Genomic DNA, 24339 nt, shown 5'->3' with positions numbered 1-24339 from the left:
ATATTATCCAGGTGTTATTGTTAGATTTTTCTTAAGAGTATGCATCAATTTTCATAGCTTTAAATATTATTTGTGGAATGATAAATATCAAAATTTAGTACTAAACCCCAGATTTTCCATCGGAATGATCTTATTTTAAAATGTACCGATGAATTTTCTATATCGTGTGTAAATATATATGTGTATGCATGTATATACATATTACATAGATTCACATAAGCATTTATACTTACAAATGTGAATACTAAGAAAAAACATGTAACATCAAAAGCTTGTATATGTATGTTTAATTCATGTCATCTTTTCCTTAAAATGTGAAATCAATGGTAAAAATCATTAACATGTTTAATCTTATACCTCCAGGTGTTTTGTGTGCTGTAGCCACACAATCAATATTTGTTAACTGAATGATTGGCATAATATATATCAATGCAAATTCATTTTAATAGAAGCATGCTGTTTTAAATGGCTCATCTAGTTCCAGATATGTACTTCAGGAGATAGTAACAGTCTAACTACAACACTATTCTTCATTCTCTTGCAGATCCCAATTCTCTGGCTGGCCAGAATGGCCCTGACCACGCTCTCATCGGAGGAATAGTGGCTGTTGTTGTATTTGTTACACTGTGCTCCATATTCCTGCTTGGCCGATATCTGGCAAGACATAAAGGTGAACAATAGTTGGAGAAAGCGCTCTGAGTTTTGCTAGAAATCTTGCAAACACTAATCAATTCTGACATCTTATAGGGTATATGTTTCTCGAGTGAGTGAAGGCAGGGAGGCAGATAGAAAGAGGAATGTGGAGATGTAAATTCTAAATGAATTCAGGGAAGGGATGATAAGTGTTATTTCAAATGGGTTAACAGTAATTTGATTAACTGTACCTTAAGGCAAATGCTGTGCTAGCTTTAACAGTGTAAAAACAATGTACATACTTCTATACATAAAACCATGCACCGTCAGCCAGACATTCATAGTTGGAGTTTATTGTTAGAGACAAGGATGAACTTATACTCTTCCTACTAACAACTGGCTCACTTGGGAAACTCTGACCATTATCTAAACAGACATTGCTTTATTTACTATGCCAATCTAATTCTGAGGAAAGCAACAAAACAAACAAACAAAACAAAAATAAAAGGTGAATGAGAGCCCAAGGACAGTAATATGTTGTAGCAATAAGTTTTCTGCATACATATAGATTTGAGTCAAGAAATTATGATCTTTGACAAAATAAAGTTTTTATAATTTTTTTAGAAATTTTATTTTCATTACAGTCCAATCTAAACATTATCAACATAGATTGGTTCAGTGGTATTTTTTTCATGCCCAGGAGTATTTGGCTAACACAAAGCACACTATTATTTTCCTGAGATGTTTTATTTTGTTTTGGTGCTTTTTGTTTTATTAGGTTTGTTGTTGTTGTTGTTAAGTTACAGTTTCTTTGTTTTGAAAGTTCAGATTGAGTAAGCATGAAAAATCATGGTAAAAATGTGAGACGATTGTCAACTGCATGCATCTTAATAAAGAACTAAATTTCTTCTATGGTCTCATTAATCAATCCATCATTAAAGAAGTAAACATGATGTAGTAATCATGTCAGCCTCGTTCTGGCCTTTAAATAATTGTACCTCAGTTTCACATGAAATACATCTCTTAAAATAAAAAGAAAGACAGAGTTTTAAACATCCAAGTTGTGTGGTGTATCACTTCTCAGAATATTGTCCAATATACCAAGATTCGGTCAAATGCTTTCTCTACTTGCTAGTTATTTTGTTAGATGCCCAGAACTAACATCCTTCTTCCCACATTCACAGGAACATATCTAACAAATGAAGCTAAAGGAGCCGAAGATGCACCAGATGCCGACACAGCCATTATCAATGCTGAAGGCAGCCAAGTCAATGCCGAAGAGAAAAAAGAGTATTTCATTTAAAATTCAGGCTTCAAGTTCTGAGTTTTACCTACCAGGCTGACTGCTGGAGAAAACTGGCAATCATCTTTCAGAAATCATTCCAATCATCTTCTTCTACTACTTTTATTAACACCCATACTGTACTGCTCTCAGTAGCCAGTGTATACCAACAATCAGCAGTTGAAAGCATCATTCTTTAATTACTGTACCATCCATAATGCAGGACATTTCTTATTGCCTAAATTTTACACCATTGCTCTTTTAACATACAGTGCTTGAATATACAGCCTTAACAATGTTAATCATCTCACTGGATCATGGTATTGAGTTGTTTTTATACATTGAAGAAATGTATGCAGAGCCCCGCCCCTACATTTGTTTTTCTTGAAGTCATAGACTTTATTGGTTTGCCATTGGACAGTTATCACAAGTCACAGGATTAGGTGATAACCTAATGTGTTTAAGCTTAATCGAAGATTAGTGGTTTACAAACGATGTTTTCTACCTGTCTATCTTCAAAGATAACATGTTGTGGAAACATACGCTCTAGAAAACACAAACTGAAAAAACACTGTAGTGTAGTTTCTGGAATGTTTGAGATTATACTGGTAATACTGTATCAAGTGGCTATTTTAAAATTTAGTGTTTGATACAGGCACCATGTGTATGGATTATACTCATGACATGACACCTTATATTATTATATAGATCCTACCATTAGGTTATTGTAGCTTCATTTACCAATAAATTATTACAAACATTTAACTGCTTTGGGAATCATAAAGATTTCATTCATTTCTCTATTTGATTCTATAATTTATTTGTTCCATAAGGATTCACCTGCCTAAACAAAACTGAAGTAGGGCACAATTTTGAGACATTTTAGTATCTGTATATAGTGCATATAATAAATCCAATTAAACATTATTTGATACATATTTAACTTTTTTGGCTGTAGGTTATTCAGTCATAAGTACGCATTTTCTAACGTTCCATTATATCCCTTTAGATATTACATAAACTGATATTATAAGTAGATAACATGGATTAGTATTTTTGTCTGTATGTCCCAGCACTGTCAACAACAAAATTTTTCTAGTTCTTGTTAATTTTTATTTGTTATACAATGGAAGCACAATGTTACAAGGAAAGGTAATTTTAAGCTAACAACCAGTGCACAGCCTCAGGTTTTAAATCACAACCACAGTTGAATAATAACCTAAAAACAAACTCTTAGTTTGATTTAATTTAAAAAACAACTTTACATATTTTAATTTGGCAGTTTCAGGGCTGCTTAACTATGTTGATTTGCCAAAAAGGAAGTGTTTATGATATTTTCTGCATAAATGAGCTAATTCTTTATATTAAATTCCTGTCTATGCATTCTGTGAGGTACAAACTTATGAAACGGAGAGTGATAGAGAACCCGTGCCGTGCTCTTAACTCCAAGGTGAAAGTCTCTTTCTCTGGATTATTTTAAATTTTGGTATATTGAAATATTATAAAATTCTGTAATCTTAAATATGTCACAAAGCCAATACAAGTCTTCTATCTATGGGTGAAATAAAATATTGGTAGAATAGTTTTCATTACACTTATTGGAAGCTAAAGAATAAAGATCCAGTTAGATGAAAAAAATTATTTTCCCATTTTCAAGCATTGCACCTTTAAGAAGAAAACAAAAATTACAATATGGTAGCTGTACTTGTGATGTCTAACAGCATGGTGGAGTTTTAAAAATACCTTGGAACTTATTTGCGGGGAAGAAGAATGATTGAATACAACATCCTATGTTAATAACACATGAGGACAAGGGTGCTGTATATTAGATTATTTATCAGAAAAGTATCGAACATTTAAGGACAATGTTAGAATTTTTAATTTTTTTTAAAATTGTGTAGCATTTATCTTGTTGATTTCTTACAAAAGAAAAAGGACGATGTCAGTCAAGCAGCACTTTTTTCAAGATATACAGAACATAAATAATATGATGTGGTTGAGTGTTAACATAATAAATCATATACAGTATGACATTTTAAGGAAATAAGTCTGCATTGATGTGATTGCATGCTTGTTTTTACAGTTCACTCCATACCATCTGTGGAAAAAAAAATGCAATAATATGTTAATATAGTATGGTAGTTCGAGAGAATCAGGTAGGTGCCTCTAGACACATTGAAACTAGAATAGGTCTATAAACTGCTCATATCTTTCAATGCATAATCTTTAGAAAGACTCCACACAGCAAAAATTCATCCTGTTAGTACAAAATGGAAAGGTTCCTATTGCTAAGTATGTTGTATAACTGTATCATCAGTTACTATTTAAAGCCTAATTTCAGGATACATTTACAAAATTGCTACTCTTCATCGATGTTGTATTTATATCCTTCATCTATATTCTACTTGGCTCCAACTGCTAAAATTGTTGCCTAGATAACAGAAACATTATTTATAACACTATAAAATTAGAAACCCCAAATTGTTTGCATTTCAAGACTTTTGACTCTTTTGACCCTTCTGAGAAATACATAAACCCATTAGAACTTTTAAAATAAAATCACTGGCAGATAAAAAATTAGTGAGCTCTAATCAAATGGTTTTCAGTCAAACATAGCTAATTTTGATTGAATGACATTTCCTGTCATGGAACAAAAGTGATGGAGTTATACTTTCCTGTATTGAAAGCTTATTTGATTTTCACTGAAGGAAACAAGTTACGAGAATTGTAGGCATTTCCCATTCCAGTAAATAAAAAAATAAATAAATAAATGAAATCATATTTCTAAATTGGACTCATGTCAACTGAAAAGCCTGAAATATGCCCAGTCATATGCACATGGGACTGATCTCTGTCTCTGCTAAGAGAGTTCAGTAGATAGGAAACACAGTGAAAAGAGTGTGTGTGTATACACTCCTCAAAGACCATGCAAAGACCATGAGCATCATTCATTAAAAAAGGAAGTTCCTCTCTGCCAGAAATGTTTACAGTGTACATTGATTGTCCTCCATCAGTAAGATCTAACCAGTATTATTCTTGTCTTCTTTTCCTTTTTGAATGTCCTCGGAAAAATGGTGGGACCAAAACTATAAGAAGAAAAAAAAAAGGAAAAGTATATGAATAAAATAGTAAAGACATAATACCCCATTGGAATATTGGTGTGTGTGTGTGTGTGTGTGTGTGTGTGTGTGTGTGTGTGTGTGTGNTGTGTGTGTGTGTGTGTGTGTGTGTGTGTGTGTGTGTGTGTGTGTGAGAGAGAGAGAGAGAGAGAGAGAAAGTGCGTGTTTGCATGTGCATGTCTGTGTGTGTGTGTGTGTGTGTGTATTTGTGTGTATTGAAGAGAAGAGAAATTAAAACAAACACAGAAAAAGAGATTCCAACTTGTTTTCTTTTACCAGAAATTGCAAGAAGCAATTTATGAAACCTGATATTGGGATTTAATCTAGAAACCGGATGAAATCATTAGAGATGTTTAGACTTTCATAAAAACTTTACAATTACAGTAACAAATAGAGAAAGAAAAGCAACTTTCCTGATTATGGCAAAGAAGCTAACACCTCATTTGTTTTGTTTGAGTTTTTGTTTGGTTTTTGTAAAAATATAAATATTCAATTAAAGAGACAGGCTCACTTGTAATTATGAACTCATGACTGTAACAGCATTGAGATACCATTTAGGCACATGTACAGCAGATGTTTGACAGTAACGGTTCTTCCATGTAACATAGCAGTTATTGTGTGATTTAGTGCCACTTATTGCAAAGTGTTACCCATGGGCACACTAAAAATGCATTTTCCCCACCCTTTTGACATACGTATAATTTAAAAGAAAAAAAAATCACACCTTTTTTTTTCAATTTGTGATACTTCATATCAGACTGTAGCCTTCCCATAATATTTTTGTCCCAGAAAACTGTTGAAAATGCCCAACTTTATTTCCTTTGACACATGGTAATCTATAATGGGTACAGACAATGAGGCGATCAACTGAAATAACTGAAAAACCTAAAGGAAACTACTGACGAGTAATGCTTTTTGTTAAGTGGCACCAAGTACACACTAGAAACTATGCAAACTGTAGGTAAATACACTGTATGTACGCGTAAGTATCTTGTACTAGCTGTGTATGGATGTTGGACACCCATGTAATTATAATATGCATTTTGAATTCTGGGAAAGAGGAAATCTTAGTGTAGATAATATAATTTGTTTTGAAATATACACTGGCAATATTGAAATATACTCAGTGCAATATCTCTAATTCTATTGCTGGATATTTAATGCAAAGGGTTTTACAAATCCTCTTAAAGAAGATCCAAGAGTTTTGCTAATTCATCTCTCATGTTTTAAAGTACTAACTACAGCAAGTGGTAGTTTTTATTCTTACTTATTAAGGTAACGAAGGACATTTATTTGGTTTAGTTTTTACTCTAGAGAATGAAAAGACATGGATTTTAATCTTTGATTTCATATCTAATCAAATTTAGCAATCTTAATTTTTTTGAAATGTATGTGCTTTAGTGAATCGACATACTTTGATTATGAGTAAAAATTTACTCAAAGAATGTAAGATATATTTAGTATTTAAAGTCACTTATATTTTAACGAGGACATTTTCTTTTCTATATTTGCCTTTGTTTCCATAGCACAACCCAAACATGCCCTTTGCACTTCTATATACCCTTCCAAAGGCAGTGGATTGAACGTAGCAGGATAATCATGAGACTTGAAGGGGATGGTATATGTGAATGGGTTCTAAAATAATCAGCATATTTATGTATTGAGATTACTCTCAAATGCAATAGTTATTGGATATAGCTGGTAATTTCTCTGCCATGCATACTTACAGTAATTCTTCTACCTCTCACTTTTAACATGGGCTATGATACTTCAATATAAATAGCGGAAGTAAATATTTACAAGATATCCCAGGAAGCATCATTTTGGGACCTTCATAACAATGCACTCCCCACTCCCTGGGAAATCTCAAAAGCCAACTTCTTGTAGTGTATTTTATGGTGTATGGGTAAGCGTTTGTTTAGCTTCTCTCTCATTAGCTGCATATATAGGTAACACATGAAACTTTGGTGAGGACAGTTCTTTCCACGCCTAGTTAGTGTTTTGCTGTTATGTAATTGTAACTTTTGAAAAGTAATTTGATGGCAGCAGTTTGCAATCCAATTTGATATTTCATTTTATTTTTAAAGTATAAGAATTTCTTCAAATTCAATGCTGTATTTTAAGTACAAATCATGTATATGATTTAATTTCCAGAGAAATATTATCTATATAAACAAAAACTAAGTATTTTAAAACTGCCTCCTTATGAACAAATAACCCCAATAATTCAAAATATTGCCTCAAAAGCCCACTTTTTCTGCCTACACATGATAGGAAGTTTTCAATGATGTAATTTAAATATGTTAAAATAAAATGCCACTTTATGAGCGTATTTTCCCTTCAGGAAAAAAAATAGATTACATAAATTTATTAAATATTGATGGTGAATCTATAAAATACACTTAAAATTAAAGTAAGAGTTTATGTTATGTGGTTATGTTATACATATTATTTGATTTAGTCTTTAACATCGTGTCCATATATGTATATGTAATATTTATATATATTACATATATGAAATGTGTGATTATTTTGGAGAAAATGGGCCCAAATGTGAAAAAGATGTAAAGAAAACACTATAACTCCTTGGAAATATGATGTATATTTCAAATATGTTAAGTTTAAAGAGAAGTGACAATTGCAGAGGCACAAGAAAAAAATCTACCAGGGCTCAGCACTCAAGCACTTTCCCCACATCCAGGGTCAAAGCAGTAGCGATTCCTACACGGACTTTTAAGCGCAGCATGAAATGCAGCATTACACGAACACACAGTACTGTCAAACCTCAAATGCTTTCTTTCTTTAGATGCTTTCCCTTGTACATGATCCTCGTAGACATGTTTTTATATTTGCTGATAGTGAAAGTCACGCGCAATAAAATGTAACGGTTGGAAGCAGTAGTCACGAATCGGTTAAAGACAAGTACAAAATGTAAACAGTTGTTATCTTTCTCCTCCTTGCTTTTCTCCGTGGTTCCGATGTGTTGACTGAATGTCATAAATAGAACAAAAAAAGAAAAAAAAAAAAACAAAAACAAAGCAGAAGCTTTTCAAAGCTGGTAATATTGCTCCTTATAAATATGTAACATTTTTATCTTTATACAAACTTACTTCGCTGTACTCGCTGTACGTGTTGTCGATTGATTCAATGATGCAATTGAGTACTGAACTAAGGACTTCTGAGTTTGGAATGGCTGATCTCTTCTTCGTATTCAGTTCACATCAATAGTTGCGAATCAGTTGTTAAGCTTTTTATTCAACCGTACACATTCCTTAAAGACAGCTCCATTCTTATCATAAACATTTCAGTGTAAACAACCTTGGAACAAGTTTGCCATGTTAAAAAAAAAATTTAAAGACTTATCTCTGAAAACAGTGTCCAGAAATGCAGGTGTTCCCGGTAATGAAGCTTCAAAAATAAAGTGTTCTATTTATATGACATGAAATCCATATCTTTTGGAAGGGTATACTTAATGACAGCACTCAAATATATTCTGTGCTGCAAAGAAGATCCAAATGAAGCATATCGCACAGAAAACAAACACAATTATTGAATCTACTTGTATCATGAACATTTTCACAAAACAAAATGCATATTGTAATATTAAGTACATGACACTTGCATGTTAATATGCCTATATACTGACAAAGTATTCAATGTGTACTGAGTGGCGCTTCAAATATGTCATGTACAACACTTAGAAACATGCCTACAAGGGGTCCCACTTGCACTTCATCCTTTCAGAAAAGTCTCCTCACACATGCAAAAAAAATGTCTGATAAATATGAAAAAAATAAAATTTGAATTTTAGTTATCTGTTGGACATTACTGAACTTCTTCATTTAGTGTATTCTAGGTTTTGAACACAGACATTGAGAATAAACGTTCTTTTCTCCAGTGAAAGATTACAAAAGATGTGGTGGAGCACCTTCTGTTATGCCAAACGCATTATTTTGAATACCTTTTCTCAATTGCATTTTATATCCATCTATTTTAGGTTTCCTCAACGATATACAATTTTCTTGTAAATTTCTAAAGGGAACTTTTTTTTTTTAAATGAGAGCTACTAAATGTTATCTTTCTGATAAAACATTTACTCATTACTCCTTGAAATGTATGAACCTTGTGATATGCTAAGGGTTAAAAAAGAAAAGTGTCGCTGACATAAAGAATTTTGCTTGAGATTGCCAACATTCAAAATTCTGTAAAAGCACTTTTGCATCCACTTATTTGTGTTCACTAATGTTGACTAGGAACAGAAGCAAAAATATCTAAAACAACCTTTTTTATTTCTACACTCTAACCGATATATTTCAACTACCTAAGATAATGCGATTAACCATATATACATCCCAAGCTTATAACAATAAGAATTTGAGATAAGCTTTTAAATTTATGGAAGATTTTCTTTGTGTCTTTGGAAGTTCACTTACCATAAGGTATTTTGTAGTGTACTTTAAGTAACAGATTTTGTTATACAGGGTAAGCCAAAGGCTGTACAAGAATTAGTGCCATTGGGTCTGATATTTGTGTTGGACCATGAAATATTCCATTAAAATTTGTCTGTAAATACAAGGCAAGATTTTGTATCTGGTTTATTTTTTATTAAATAACATGTTATATTATTTTCCATTTATATTTTTTTCCAGTAAAAGAAGGCATGTGATGTTTGGTAATTTGAAGCTTTCTTAAAGATCAGATTCCACATATTAAAAGGAAACGAGAACATTTTCAGGGAAATATTCATAAAAGGTTTTTTTGTTGTTGTTGTTGTTCCTATTTTTTTTCTTGTGATACTCAGCATGCCTATCCATGCAAGCTCCAAACTGAGAAAGCACAAAACAATTATGCTATAGGAATGGATAAGCTTGTGATAATGGCAAATTACTTCTGATAATTTTATGGCATTATAAATTCAACATTTCAAACAAATAATTTATAATACAATTCATAATGACTATTTCTTGATTCCTATGTCTTTAATTCCATAGTGGTTTTGGTACTTGAAAGCAGCCTTTTCTGTATAAAATTTCAAATATAATTTTAGTATATATAACAAGATGTGCTTTAAAACTAAAAGAGTCTAGGAAAGGTTTAAAATCTGGAAAATAATATTCAACCATAATATTTTGAAAATGTTTAGATATTTATATGTTTCTAGATTTTTGAATACTTGAAGAAGGGGAAGTAGGAAGAGAATTCTACACTTGCATTTAAATTCAATTCCGTACTAATTTAGACTGCATATTATTTAACCAAAACTTACCTAAGTACACTTCCTATAGGCCAAATTATTCTGTATGATGAATTACACCCAAAGGCAGAACATAATACTTTAAGCCTTGACCTACAAAACTCATTAATACAATAAGACTCTCTTTACAAACAATAGTTATTTTACAGACTTTGACATGATTATGTTTGATGGAAAAGGAGATAAATTCAGTAATTAAAAATGTATCTATTATGAAATAATTCCCATAATTTAGGAAACTAAAAACCAAGAACATATTTATCTTTCAAACATTGTGTTTAATCTTAAATACACATAGCATTTTTCTGTCTGTATCTTATGCTAACTTTTTAATAGGTCACATTAATAAAGGCCTTATTAGTAATAAAGTTCATAGTAATAAACTATGAACTTTAGTTGTCTTCTAAACAGTTGCTGATGCCACAATCAGATTCAAGATATTAGTGAAATCCTGAAAACACACATCTTGACCATAACTGCAGTACATGACATATACATGTTTGTGTACATACACTCACAACCACACACACACACACACATGTGTGTATATACATATATATGTATATACACACATACACACACACATATATATATATATATTCAATAGATGAAAGATTATAGAAATACAATGTTGTCTTGTAGAATGATGCACACCTACTTTAAAGACTGAAAATAGAGCATATAGACTTTACATACAGTCCAATAAACACACTGAACCACATGGTCAAAGGAGTGAGAAAAGAAGAGGAAAGTGATGAAAGAAAAACAAAAGACAAGACAAAGCATTGCCATGTAACTCAGAGTTGGCATATAATAGTAAATACTCCAGGCACTGTCAACTCTTTGAAACATTGCTGATAACAATATGATGTCCTTGGAGTACAAGATCATTCCAAGATCTGTAAATATAACTGACAAACCTGATAAGTGAAGAATTTATGCCTTTTTAACCTCAAATTAGGGTCATCAAGAAATGAATGTTTTTCAGTAGATTGGGAGATAAAGGGGATTAGAAAATAACTAGCTGGGCGGTGGTGGCACATGCCTTTAATCCCAGCACTTGGGAGGCAGAGGCAGGCAGATTTCTAAGTTCGAGGCCAGCCTGGTCTACAAAGTGAGTTCCAGGACAGCCAGGTCTATACATGGAAACCCTGTCGGGGGTTGGGGGGAGAAAAAAAAGAAAATATCTAAAGCTCTGTTGTGCTTATTTAGTAATCTTACCAAAAACCAGGAGCACATTTAACATGTTTCTAGTAAGATCAGAAAATTTTATGAAATTTAGCCTCCCAGTGTCCAAGATCTCACAGAGTGGTCTCCTTAAGATTAGGATGTAGACATCGAAAGACTTCAGTTTGTAATAAATGACCAAACACTGAGTATTTATTTGCTTCAAAATGTATCCTTTGATCTTAGATTTTTCCATTAAAACACAAAATTTTCAATTATGGAGTTTGTATTATTAAAAATCTCCAATTTCTCCTCTCAAGGCATATCTTGTTCCTAAGCACTAAATGACAGAAAGACTGCCTCGTGAACTACAGATTCCCTCAAGAAAGCAGGCATATTTTACACCCTATCTTGGTTGTAGAATTTCCTGCTAAAGTGATGGAATAAAAATATTAGACAGCATTTTACATGAAATTGAAGCAAACTCATAACTTACTAGGAAGTCTAGGCTGAGACTCTTCCTTAGCCTTGTACTAGACATCAAATCCCTAAGCTCTGAAAACATTTTTTCCCTCTCTGTACCTGGCAGTCATCTTGATCTTCATGCTGAGTACTGACTTCTCTCTCCCTCAGTTATCTACCACTTTCCCAGAGACACATTGGGAATTTAATTTTTCCACTAGAAGATAACCTTGAAACAAACCTGGAAGCCAATGCACTTCTTACAAAAGAACAAACTTAAGTAAACAGTGAGAAGGCTATTTGTGGGAATTGGAGGGTTAAAATATGAATCCTCCTGCTCAAGTGCGTCTCTTCTGTGCTGTATAATTTGTACCACTGGAAGCACACGTAATCTGATTCTTCCTCAATCACTGCTGTTTATAGAGTATTTTTCGCAGAATTCATCAGACATAGAATTAATCTGTTTTCCTGGAATTTGAGAATGACAATTTTTAAAACTTTTATGCTTCTGGTCTAAACTGTCATCAGTAATAAATGACTAAAACCCCACTGTGACACACTTGGCAGGAGTCTCTGAGAAGGATAAAGGGGCATTTTTGAGGCAGGATAATTTATTAACATGATAACTAAATGGCTGAGCTGAGGAAGTTTAAGGAAATGCTAAGGTACAGAACCTCAGGAAGTTAGTGTGTATTCATAGCCTCGAGACAGGGTATTGTACTAAGATGGCCAAGGTGATCTAATGCTTTCTAATGCCTCAGTTTCAAATACCTGCTATTATAAACTGACCTTAGTAGGCCCTTCTGAAGCTTTAGTTCTAAATGTAGAAAGATTCATTAATTGAGTCCAGTACTTACCATCTGAGTTGATTTCATAGTCAGTGATCAGGGATATTCCCGGGACTCCCTGTTCTGAGTGACACTCCCTTCCCAGGCTTAACAGCAGCCAGTAGTCAAACCAGTATCTTGAAGGTCATAATTTCACCTCCGACTTTGTGTTTTGTAAGAGAAACCCAATCAACCTTCAAGGCCCATTTTGAAATGACATGCTATCATACTCAGCAAGCGTTTAAAATAAACACAGAAATAATAAATGGAGTTGTAGCTAGGGTTATTCCTAAGTGTGAAAGAGGCTCTGGTCTGGATCTCTTTGCTGACAGTAGAACAATTATGGAATGTCCTTTGCAGGGAAATAACAAAAGGTAAGAAAGACACACTTGTTTTCTTTAGCACTGAAGGCAGTTGTAACATCCCTTAGACCCTTAAGTACAAACTTGGATGCTTAGAACTGCATACTTAGTGTTGAGCAACGAATACCATTAGGATCTCTTTTAAAGAGATGTTGACAAGATTTCATCCATTTCTATGTAGAACACTTCAATAATGCTTAGTATTTACAGAGAGAAGATGCATAAATCTTTGTAATTTGCACTCCCTGTCAATTCAGACATGCTATTGTTTTTCTACCACATCATCCAGTATTCTTAAAATATTGCTGTCCATGAATACCCCAGGCTACCCTCATTTCTTTAGTTTATTCTTAAATAAGAACATTAAATTATTAAAATATACCAGGTCAGTCTCTTGAGCAGTTGATACAATGAGCATTAAGTAAAGACTCCGACCCTTCTAGCGTCTAGAGTCTAGAGTTTGAGTATACAGAGGAGAATAGAAAAGAAAACCCACAATGGTTTATATATAATTTCCAGTTCTAGCAAGTGCTGTGGCCACTTAGTCAAGGAAAAGAAAGATAAAGATAAAACAACTTGCCCTTTAGGAGTGACATGTTCTTGGGGAGAAATATTGGAGCAAATATTTAATGAACTAACAGTTATTAACCCAGTAAGTGTAGATATAAACAGAGCTGAAGCAAAGGAGGCACCAGATGCCAGGAGCTGGCACCAGATGCCAGGTAGCCAGCAGGAAAGATACCAGGCAAAGGGACTTTCATCCAAATTCATACAAATACAGGCATGACTTGTGAAATACTAGTAAAACGTCTTTAAGAAATGGAAAGTCAGAGTGTTTGCACCAGAAGAGACATCATTTTGAATTTTTAGGAAGCAATAGATATCCAGGTAAGAAACCCAGCAGAGTGGTGAGACAATATGGGGCTCACAAATTTCATGAAGCTGCTGTCACACTCTGGCTCAGAAGAAGCCGGGCCTCTTTGGCTTATTCACTTGGCACACAGAGTACATCCTGCTCGCTTGGCAGAACAGTGTCGATAACTGACGATGGCAAGCTTGCACTCAGCAACACTTGTAGACACATTTGCAGACACCGTGAGGAGCCTCATACAGGATCTGGTCGTGGGAGGAAAGGAGCCCCGACTGCTGTACTTCTGAGTAATGAAAAGGATAAAGGTACCCCAGATGAGAAAAGTTGCTTCAGATCAGAGGAACAATATAATTTAAATGGAGAAATTTGGCTACTTACCAGCTGGATAGTTCAGATCAAAAGCTTAAGCGCATTCACTGTGGGATGAGAACTCACACTGGTTTGCACATGCTAAATTGGTGCCATGTTTTCACACAAAGCAGGAAGAGGTGAAGCGGCTCTTTCTGGCTGCCTAGATAGGGCACTAATCTCATTCCTAGGGAATCTGCCCTTATGATTTGAGAGCTTCCCCCAAATGATCAGTTTAGCAATGCTATTTAGAGGAATTGTTAGGCAGAAAGAAAAGAGCCAGAGACTGCAGCCACCTGCTTCCTCGGTACTGTTTGGGGACACCTGAATGTCAGTATGTCCCCATTGCAGGGCATAAATGGTGTAACCTGTGGCCAGTTAACAGCTTTCTGATGTAGACTGGATATATATTTCCTGTGCAGGCAAGACTGGGAAACATCCTTTGAGTAAGATTATGACTGCATTAAAGGGGAAATCTTGCATGGCTGAAAAAGATCAGCCTAAACCAAAATCAAAAGGAGACATTACACACGAGTCAAGGTAAGGAAGCAGGAGGACGAATGTCTCCACAATGATAGAAGCCACCAGATCTTGAAGGCTGCCCTATCTTCTCAGGACAACAATCCCCACATATCACTACTGTGTCTGTGTATGCTGTGACCTCTACCTCAGCAGACATCTCTTCTGCTCTTCTGTCTTTCCAACTCTTTCCTCCTCAATGGTATCAGCTTTGTAAGCATGTCCCCCACCCCCCATGTTTCCACTCTCTTCTTGACTCCAATAAACAGTCTCTTGAGTTCCCTTTCTGTTTTGTTTTCAGATCCTTTTACGTAGGAGACAAAGAATCCAGAAAGAGACTCTTCCTTTAGATATCAGCCATAACACTGGACTAGGAAATAAGTTTTAAGATATTAATTCAAAGGCACACACACATTTAGCTTCTTTCCTCTATCTTCTTGCATCTTGGAGCTAGAGGGAAGGAAGCATCATGAAGTAGCAAAGAAGAGCTGAGAAGGAATTTTCTTGCACTACATCCTTGTGGTTAAAGTTTACAAGTCGATCAGAATCATCATCCTTGCTGGTGGGTCTCAAGGAGCATACATACCTCAAATTCTTGTGGCATATTCATAGATTCGAATTTGTATGCACACTACAAAAAGTTACTATACAGTACATTGCAAAATAATAGATACTTTAGGTTACATACTATATATTTTGAAAACACTATTTTTTATTTTATTTTATTCACTGTGAAAATTCCAACTATTTGTATATATTCAACTATTTGTATATATTCAATCATGTTCAAATACTTTAAGGTGCCCTCATATCCACCTTTTATGAGATTGTAATTATTTTTGTTTTATACAAATGAGTATTTTGCCTGCAAGTGTGTCTGTTCATCATATCAGTGTAGTATATACAGAGACCACAGGAGGTCAGGTCCCCCAGAAAGAGAGTTATCATCTTAGTCAGCTGCTGTATGAGTTTTGGAAATCCTATCCATGTCCCTTGGAAGAGCACGGAATACTCTTAACCCCTGAGCTATCTCTCCATCCTGCTCTTTAAAATTTATTCAGGCAACAAATTGTGTTACTTAGCTAAACTGTTCTTCAGATTGGACAATATGTCTCCGATCTGATGTTGACAAAAATAGAATGCACTTTCTGCAGACATTAGGAAGGGGAGATGCTATTTAGCCAAATCATGACCTACTCTCACTGTCTCCAAGAACATTCAAGAAATTATTCTTCAATAACTATGAAAAGAATAATTGTGATTGGATGATGCTTCTAGAAAATAAGGGAAAAACAAACCATAAGATATTCCAGAACAAATAAGAATGTAGCTAAAAAGAAGATAAAAATACTTTTCAGGCTTAGGAAATGGCAAACACAGAGAAAATCAAGAATCTGAAATGATTTACCGACAGTCAATCAGAAGGGGTTGTATCACATTTTTGTGAAGTATTTGAGGAAACTGAAACTAATGAGGGGCTCTGATCCATACTTTACAATAACCAAATGTTGAATTTTATTCCATAGAGCAATGAGACTGTTGTTACCTGGGATATCATTACTCATTCTTTTGCCTCCTTCAACGTCATGGGAGCTAATAAAATGTTATTGAGACCTTTAATTGGGTCCTTCGATATATATTAAATGCAAAACTTTCATAACATTTAACAAAGGAAATTTTCATAATAGCAAAGAAGATAGTGGAGGAGAGAAAAGGTCAATTATTTAATATGCAATGTGTTTTGTCCTGAGAATGTTGAAAATCTGTGTCATTAAGCTATATCTACAGTTTTGAGGACAGAAAAATACTTAGTAATTTCTTTTCATATTGAATAATATTGTTTAGAGATTACAGCCTGTATATTTGAGAAATACAATCTCTAAAGTTTTGCATTATTTTTACACATATTGTAGGTTATTGAGTGAGGATTTAAAGTGTGTGTGTGTGTGTGTGTGTGTGTGTGTGTATGCATGCGCTCAAGCACGCTCATGCAAACATGTGCATGCATATGCATATCACGTGACATAAGATGCCTTTGGAAGTTGAAAGAGGGCCTGGGATCATCTGGAACTGGATTACTGGCAATACTAAGACCACATTAACTAGGAACTTCTGTAAGAACAATACACACTCGTAACTAATATTATAATATCTAAAACAAACAAACAAAATCCAAATCAATACTTTAAAGATAAAATCTATGCTGTATTTGAAGACAAATAAGGAAGCACTTGGTAGTAAGGAAGATTCAGAGGAAGTAAGTTCTGAGAGATGCAACATTAGTAGAAGAAACATACTTAAGGATCCTCCTGTCCTCCTCATGAATGAAGATTTCTCCATGTAGACCTAGCTGTCCTGGAACTCACGCTATGGACCAGGCTGGTCTCCATATCACAGACATCCACCTGCCTCTGCCTCCCAAGTGCTGGGATTAAATATGTGCACCATCACTTCCTGGCTTATTTTAAAGGATATTATAGGATATATTCAACTTTTGGTTCATAGTATGAGCAATATCAATACCATAGGACACTTTTGAATGGATGATTAAATGTCCCAACATGATTAAACAGAAATATCTTAGAATAAGTGGATAGAATGGACTCCAGATAGGAAAGATAAATGAAGTTACAATGATAAAAAAAAAAATAATAGAAGGGCAGGGAAGATGGTACAGTCAGTAACATGCCTACAAATTTAGATCCCTAGCATGCATATAAAAATATCTGGTGCTGTGATGAACCTCTGGAACTTCCATACTAGTGTGGAGGGTAGGGGTGGAGTGAAGTGGACCCTTAGATCTCATTGGCCAGTGAGTCCAAATGTTAGGGTCTGGATTAGGTGAAAACTCTGTCTCAAAATGAAGGTAGGTGGCCTGAGAGACTACTCAGAAGTTAAGAGCAATTGCAACTCTTACAGACAACTAGAATTCAGTTCCCAGTGCTCAAGTCTCCAAGTTCACAACCATTAGTTAAAAATCCAATGCCTTTTTCTGGCCATCTTGAACAACCACATACACTTGCATATACTCACACACATATATAATTAAAGTTAAAAATGAATCTTGCATAATATAAGGTAGTGAACAATTGCAGAAAGCACAGGACATCAAGCTATGGTCTTCACACTCACAGGATGAATATATACACACACATGCCTGTACACTGGAACATATTCCAGTGAACACATGTATACATATTTACATAAATATGGGCACACACATACACATATACACAAACATTACTACAATTGTTCTCATTAAATATGATGGTGATCTGTTTAATTGTAATATTGCATTTAAATTTTGATAAGAATTTTCAATCAAATGGGAAACTTCATCTATTTGGATAATATGCACACACTGATAAGTGAATATTAGCCCAGAAGCTTGGAATACCCAAGATACAATTCACAAACCACATGAAACTCAAGAAGAAGGAAGACCAAAGTGTGGATTCTTCAATCCTTCTTAGAAGGGGGAACAAAACACTCTTGGAAGGAGTTACAGAGATAAAATGTGGAGCAGAGACTGAAGGAATGACCATCCAGAGACTGCCCCACCTGGAGATCCATCCCATATACAATCACCAAATCCAGACACTATTGTGGATGTCAACAAGTGCTTGCTGAGAGGATCCTGGTAGATCTGACTCCTGAGAGGCTCTGTCAGGGACTGACAAATACAGAAGTGGATGCCACGGCCATCCATTGGATGGAGCACAGGGTCCCCAATGAAGGAGCTAGAGAAAGGACTCAAGGAGTTGAGGGGATTTGCAGCCCCATAGGAGGAATAACAATATGAACTAACTAGTACCCCCAGAGCTCCCAGGGACTAAAACACCAACCAAAGAGTACACATGAGGGACTCCTGGCTCCAGCAGCATATGTAGCAAGGATGGCCTAGTCAGACATCAATGGGAAAAGAGGTCCTTGGTCCTGTGAAAGCTCTATGCCCCAGTGTAGGGGAATGCCAGGGCCAGGAAGCAGGAGTGGGTGGGTTGGTGGGCAGAGGGAGAGGAGAGGGGTTAGGGGTTTCTCAGATGGGAAACCAACCAAGAAAGGAGATAACATTTTAAATGTAAATAAAGAAAATATCCAATAAAGAAAAAAAAACTATTTAGAAAGAAGGAGATTAGCACCATGGAAGATGGTTAGACATTAAGGTAGGGGTGATAGTAGCAAAGTATACATACTGTACATATATGAATATGCCTTAATGAAACCTATCATTTTATATAATACAGCATAATAAAAAAGTACACTTAAATATTTAAAAAAGAAAATATTGCAAATTTTCAACAAGGACTGATTTATTGTATCGTTCAGAAATTCCAAGAGAAACATGCCTGTCCAAGAAGTGTTAAAGCACATGTCTACAAAAAAAAAAAAATGAATGTTAAAAAGGCAGCTCACTTCATATAGTGAAAAACTGGAAATAATGCAATTTCATCAATTACAAAAGTTTTAAGACATACAGCCATATTATCAATGATAAGGTGATACAAACAATTCTACTATGAATTTTCTGATATAGTATAACACTAATAGGTAGATATCAAATTTTTTAATTAAATAGGAAGCTTTAAATATATAGTAAGCATTTTGTAATTCCCTTTGAGTGATAAAGGTGTGCAGCAGTGGGGGATGGTTAACTGGAGGTAGCCACTAGAAAATTCCAGACACCAGGGAAGCAAGAGGTTCCCAGAACCCAATGGGGAAGACATTAGTCAAAATACTCAACACTAGGCAGGAGAGGGGATAGAAACTGTTGAGACCATATCCAGGGGAAATGGGTCTCTATGAGTTGAGGAATGAGGCCACCCACCCATCTCAAAAATATTAACCCAGAATTGCTCCCGTCTAAAGGAAATGCAGGGACTAAGAGTGGAGCAGAGTCTGAAGGAAAGGCAATCCAGAGACTGCCCCACCTAGGGATACATCCCATATGCAGCCACCAAACCCAGACACTATTGCTGATGCCAAGAAGTGTTTGCTGACAAGAGCCTGGTATAATGGTCCTCAGAGAGGCTCTGACCAATACAAATGTAGATGTTCACAAGCAACCATCAGACTGAGCACAGGACCCCAAGGGAAGAGTTAGGAGAAGGACTGAAGGAGCTAAAGGGGATTGCAACCACACAGGAAGAGCAACAGTCTCAAGTAACCAGAGCCCCCAGAGCTTTCAGGGACTAAACCACTAACCAAAGATTACAGATGGAGGGACCCATGGCTCCAGATGCATATGTAACAAAGGATGGCCTTGTCAGGCATCAATGGGAGGGGAGACCCTTGGTCCTATGAAGGCTTAGATGCCCCAGCATAGGGGGATGTTAAGGCAGTGAGGTGGGTGGGGGAGCACCTTCAAAGAAGCAGCAGGGAGGGGGATGAGATAGGGAGTTTGTGGAAGGGAGACTGGGAAGCGGAAAACATTTGAAATGTAAACAAATGAAATAATCAATAAATAAGAAAGCACATTATGTAATGAAAATATCACAGTGGTTAAAAAAACAATCATTGAGCTCTCAGTAATAAAGAGAGAAGGAAGATGAAAGAAACTTTATAAAGGGGAAAATTCAGAGTAATCTATGTGACCTACATCCTAACTACTGTGAAAGTCATGTGACCACTATGTTTGCAAATACAAATTAAACATGTGAAGTTGATAAACTCTGTCTTTTCATATCTTCATAATACTGACTGAAATGTTAGCAGGAGGGTTCAGGGTATAATTATTTAGTTTGGTGTAATCTTTTTCTGTATGGAAAAACAATTCCTAAGTTCTAATTTCGGCTCCAAGTATATTAAAAAGAAAAGATAATAAGTCTTGGGAAGAATCCTGAAAATAATGATCAAAAGTAAATAAAGGAGAAAAGGAACAGGAAAATATCAAAAGTGCACATCACATATGCAAACATTCATCACAACGTATATACCATAAGTTTTGCAATTTCTGTGCTTGCTAATACTGAAACTGAATAACAGCTTTGCAGAGTGATAAAGAGAGGCAGAGGTTCAAGTGTAGAGAAATTTGAAGAAAAAAAAAGGAAATTCTGATTTACTCAAAGAACATTGATAACCAAAAAAAAAAAAACCTCACGAAATATTATTCTGTATTCTCAACAATCCTTACTGATGTGAAATTATAGAATAGTACTCTAGTTTCATTTGCTTTGTTACCAAATGTATAAGAAGAAAGTAAGTGCCACCCACCCATCTCAAAATTGTTAACCCAGAAATGTGCTTGTCCAAAAGAAAGACAGGGACAAAAGGGGGGGGGGGCAAAGACTGAAGGAGAGGTCATTCAGAGACCACCCCACCAGGGATTCCATCTGTAGACACCAAACCCCCAAACTATTGCTGATTCTAAGAATCTCTCAGGGAACAGCCATGCCAAGATTCTGTCAGCACCTGACCAACATAGATGCAGATACTCACAACCAGCCATCAAACTGAGACCAAGGACCCCAAGGGAAGAGCTAATGGAAGGACTGAAGGAGTTGAAGAGGATTGCATCCCCATAGGAAGAACAGTATCAACTAAATGGACCAACCAGAGCTCCCAGGGACTAAACCATCAACCAAAGAGTATATATACATAGAAAGGTCCATGACTCCAGCCTCATATGTAGCAGATTGCCTTATATGACATCAGTGAGAGGGGAGGCCCTTGGTCCTGTGAAGGCTTGATGCCCCAGCATGGGGGAATGCCAGGGCAGTGAGGGTGGAGTAGGTACATGGGTGAAGGAGCAACATCATAGAGGCAGAGGGGAAGGAGGAGAGGACAAATGGGATGAGAGGTTAGTGGGGGGCTAACAGGGAAGGGAGATATCATTTCTAATGTAAATGAATAAAATGATACATAAAGAAGAAGAAGAAATTAAGTGGATTGAGTGGGAAAGACCATGTCCATGCATCTTTCTAGTGATGCCGTGGAAAGCTGCTTCTTTCTGTGAATCTGGAAGGAGGCCAGCCCAAGTCTGCTCCAGCCCAAAGAATTTGATGTTAATGCAGCATGTGCATTCCAGAGGTGCTGCTCCCCACGAAGCACACAATTTCCGCTGATGGCTTTCCCTTGAAACACATACTTTGGAGCTTGAGTGTACAAGTAATGCATCCAGCAACCTTGAAACTTCTGTGCAGGGGGAAAAAAAATCACGAAGACATAAAGGGAGATTCCCAAAGAGTTTCAGCTGTTTCACATTTCAGCCAAAGCTTTTAAGCCCAGGCACTCACATGTGAATCAATGAGATTTCCTATGCTCCCAGACCACAGGCTTCCAGCAACCCTAGCTGATAGACTAGAGTGAAATCAAATTGTGCTGAGGTAGCAGATCTAATAACCAGATCCAAAGGCAGAATAAATGTTTCACAACATTAAATTTTAAGGTTTTATTTGCATGATGAAATATTCAGAAGATTTGTCTAAAAATATAAGTGGGAAAATAACCTTTTAGATGGATACACCTGAGTTGATTTCATAAGGCAGTCAATATTTGATGGATGAATCACTAAACAGCAGGAACGATCTGAACAGCTGCTAGCAAAAAGATCTGACCTCTGTAGATTTTGGAAGCACTAACTCAAAATGTGCTTGTCTTATAGAAACCTTTTCTTTAAATCCATTTTTTTCACATGTTATCTTCTGTCAATGTATGCGTACATATTCAGAATCATCATATGGAGATTAATTTTTAGTGGTTCCAGATTTTGTAACCTCAAGATAACTAATAATAATAGAATTAAATTTGAATTCAAATGACAATACGGATTTATTTTCCTTCTGCCAAAAAAATTTAATTGTCTTTATTTCTTTAGTTGTAATATGAGAACTGAAAAAGCAGTTGCTGGAATTTGCTAAGTTAGGAGTCAGTCCTCACATGAAGTTTCAAAACAACCAGAAATAACTAAGCTTGCAGAAGAAAATAAACAGGGTCAGCAGATATGATTGTAAATGATAAACAGAAGCCATAGCAATGAAGTTGCATACAGGAGTACAAATGAATATGGCATTTACAACTGAGCAGAAATGAAAGTGATATTTGTATAGTCAATGGAGGTGGTACATTTTGATGGTAGGGTTATAAGCACATTTGTTGATTGGCCCATAGAGAAATTTAGACATAGAGCCCTGAAAAATGTGTAAGATTAAAGAAACACAGAGCATGATTGTTGAACCATACATAATCACATTTACTTTAGTATGCACAGATATTCACTCTAGGGTAAGAACTCAGGATTATATGTTATTAAAAATTGCTCTGAACTTATTTAGGACATAGTTTATATTAAAATAAAACCAATGATGTGCAAGTATATATCTCTATAGTAAGTATGTTTCTATCTCAAAGTTAAAGGTTCTATGCCCCAGTGTAGGAGAATGCTAGGGAGGTGAGATGGGAGTGGGTGGGTGGATGGAGCAGCAACTTCATAGAAGCATGGCGTAGGGGGAACGGGATCCGGGATTTTCAGAGGGGAACCAGGAAGGGGGATAATATTTGGAATGTAAATAAATAAAATGACCAATAAAACAAACAAACAAAAACTATAATTTAAGACTCAGCCATACAGGCTTGTAATCCTAACACTGGAGAAGCTGAGTCAGGAGAATTACCTCAATTTCTAGTTCAGAGCAGTTTACAAAGTAGGTCCTTGTGGTGGCTTGTAAAAGAATGGCCACCCACCCCAATAAGCTCTTATATTTGAATACTTAGTCATCAGGGAGTAGAATTGTTTGATTGGATTATCAGGATTAGGAGGTGAACCTTGTTGGAAGAAGTTGTGTCACACAGGTTTTGAGGTTTCAACACTCCCTCTCCTTCTCCCTCTCTTTCTCCCCCTTTCTTCCCCCCTCCCTCCCCCTCCCCTTTTCCCCTCTCTCTCTGTATGTTCTTGTGCTTATGAATGTTTATCTCTCAGCTACTTCTTAAACACCACACCTACCTGCATGCTTCCATGTTCCCTGCCATGATAATGGACTAATCCTCTGAAAATATAAGCAAGTACGAATTTAAATGCTTTTTATTATAGGAGTTGCCTTGGTCATGTTGTCTCTTCCTAGCAATAGAAGAGTGACTAAGACAGAAATTGGTACCCAAAGAAGGTGATGGTTCTAACAAGCCCTCTCATGCTGCTTGAAGGCAGAATGGAAACATTAGGACACTGGGCTAGAAAAGTAGTTGAACATTTGAACTGAAGAGTAATAGGACATCCTAGACGGAGTGAGGGCCACAGTGATGAGGGCAATGTGAGCCATGGGCCTAGCACGAGATGTTTCAGAGGGGAAGTATTTCTCAAAATGAAAACAAGCCCCATTTTTCCTTTTATGATTTTATGGATTAATTTAAGTAGCATCTTTCACCTTTCCTTGAATTTCTGGTAGAATTCTGCAAAGAATTCACCTGCTTTGGACTTACTTGTTTATGTGTTTATGGTATTTGAGAGACTTTTATTAATAAATCAATTTCATTGTTGGTTAAAAGACACTTTTTTTTTTTTTT

At 35.7% G+C, this 24339-nt stretch overlaps 1 protein-coding gene and 1 long non-coding RNA gene across 5 annotated transcripts in view; one reads left to right on the top strand and one right to left on the bottom strand.

The window, feature by feature from the left end:
- Cadm2 (cell adhesion molecule 2) overlaps positions 1-9614 on the top strand; it is a 932542-nt gene extending 922928 nt beyond the window's left edge. For 2 of the 4 annotated variants that reach the window (XM_021184565.1, XM_021184564.1), the window contains 2 exons: positions 545-670; positions 1818-9609. In XM_021184565.1, coding sequence (XP_021040224.1) covers positions 545-670; positions 1818-1936 — 245 coding nt within the window. In that variant the 3' untranslated portion in view covers positions 1937-9609. Of the gene's footprint in view, positions 1-544; positions 671-1817 lie in introns of all 4 variants that reach the window. The other 2 variants (XM_021184563.1, XM_029470561.1) reach the window with 2 other exon arrangements.
- Positions 383-7903, bottom strand: LOC110311292. Its single transcript, XR_002379951.2, has 3 exons — positions 7819-7903; positions 4941-5001; positions 383-654 (listed from the first exon to the last, which is right to left on the bottom strand). It is a non-coding gene; the product is annotated as an uncharacterized LOC110311292 (long non-coding RNA).
- Positions 9615-24339: the final 14725 nt, after the last annotated feature.

The sequence above is a fragment of the Mus caroli genome, chromosome 16, assembly GCF_900094665.2.
Source record: "Mus caroli chromosome 16, CAROLI_EIJ_v1.1, whole genome shotgun sequence".
Taxonomy (NCBI): Eukaryota; Metazoa; Chordata; class Mammalia; order Rodentia; family Muridae; genus Mus; species Mus caroli.
This window is presented reverse-complemented; position numbering and strand designations above follow the sequence as displayed.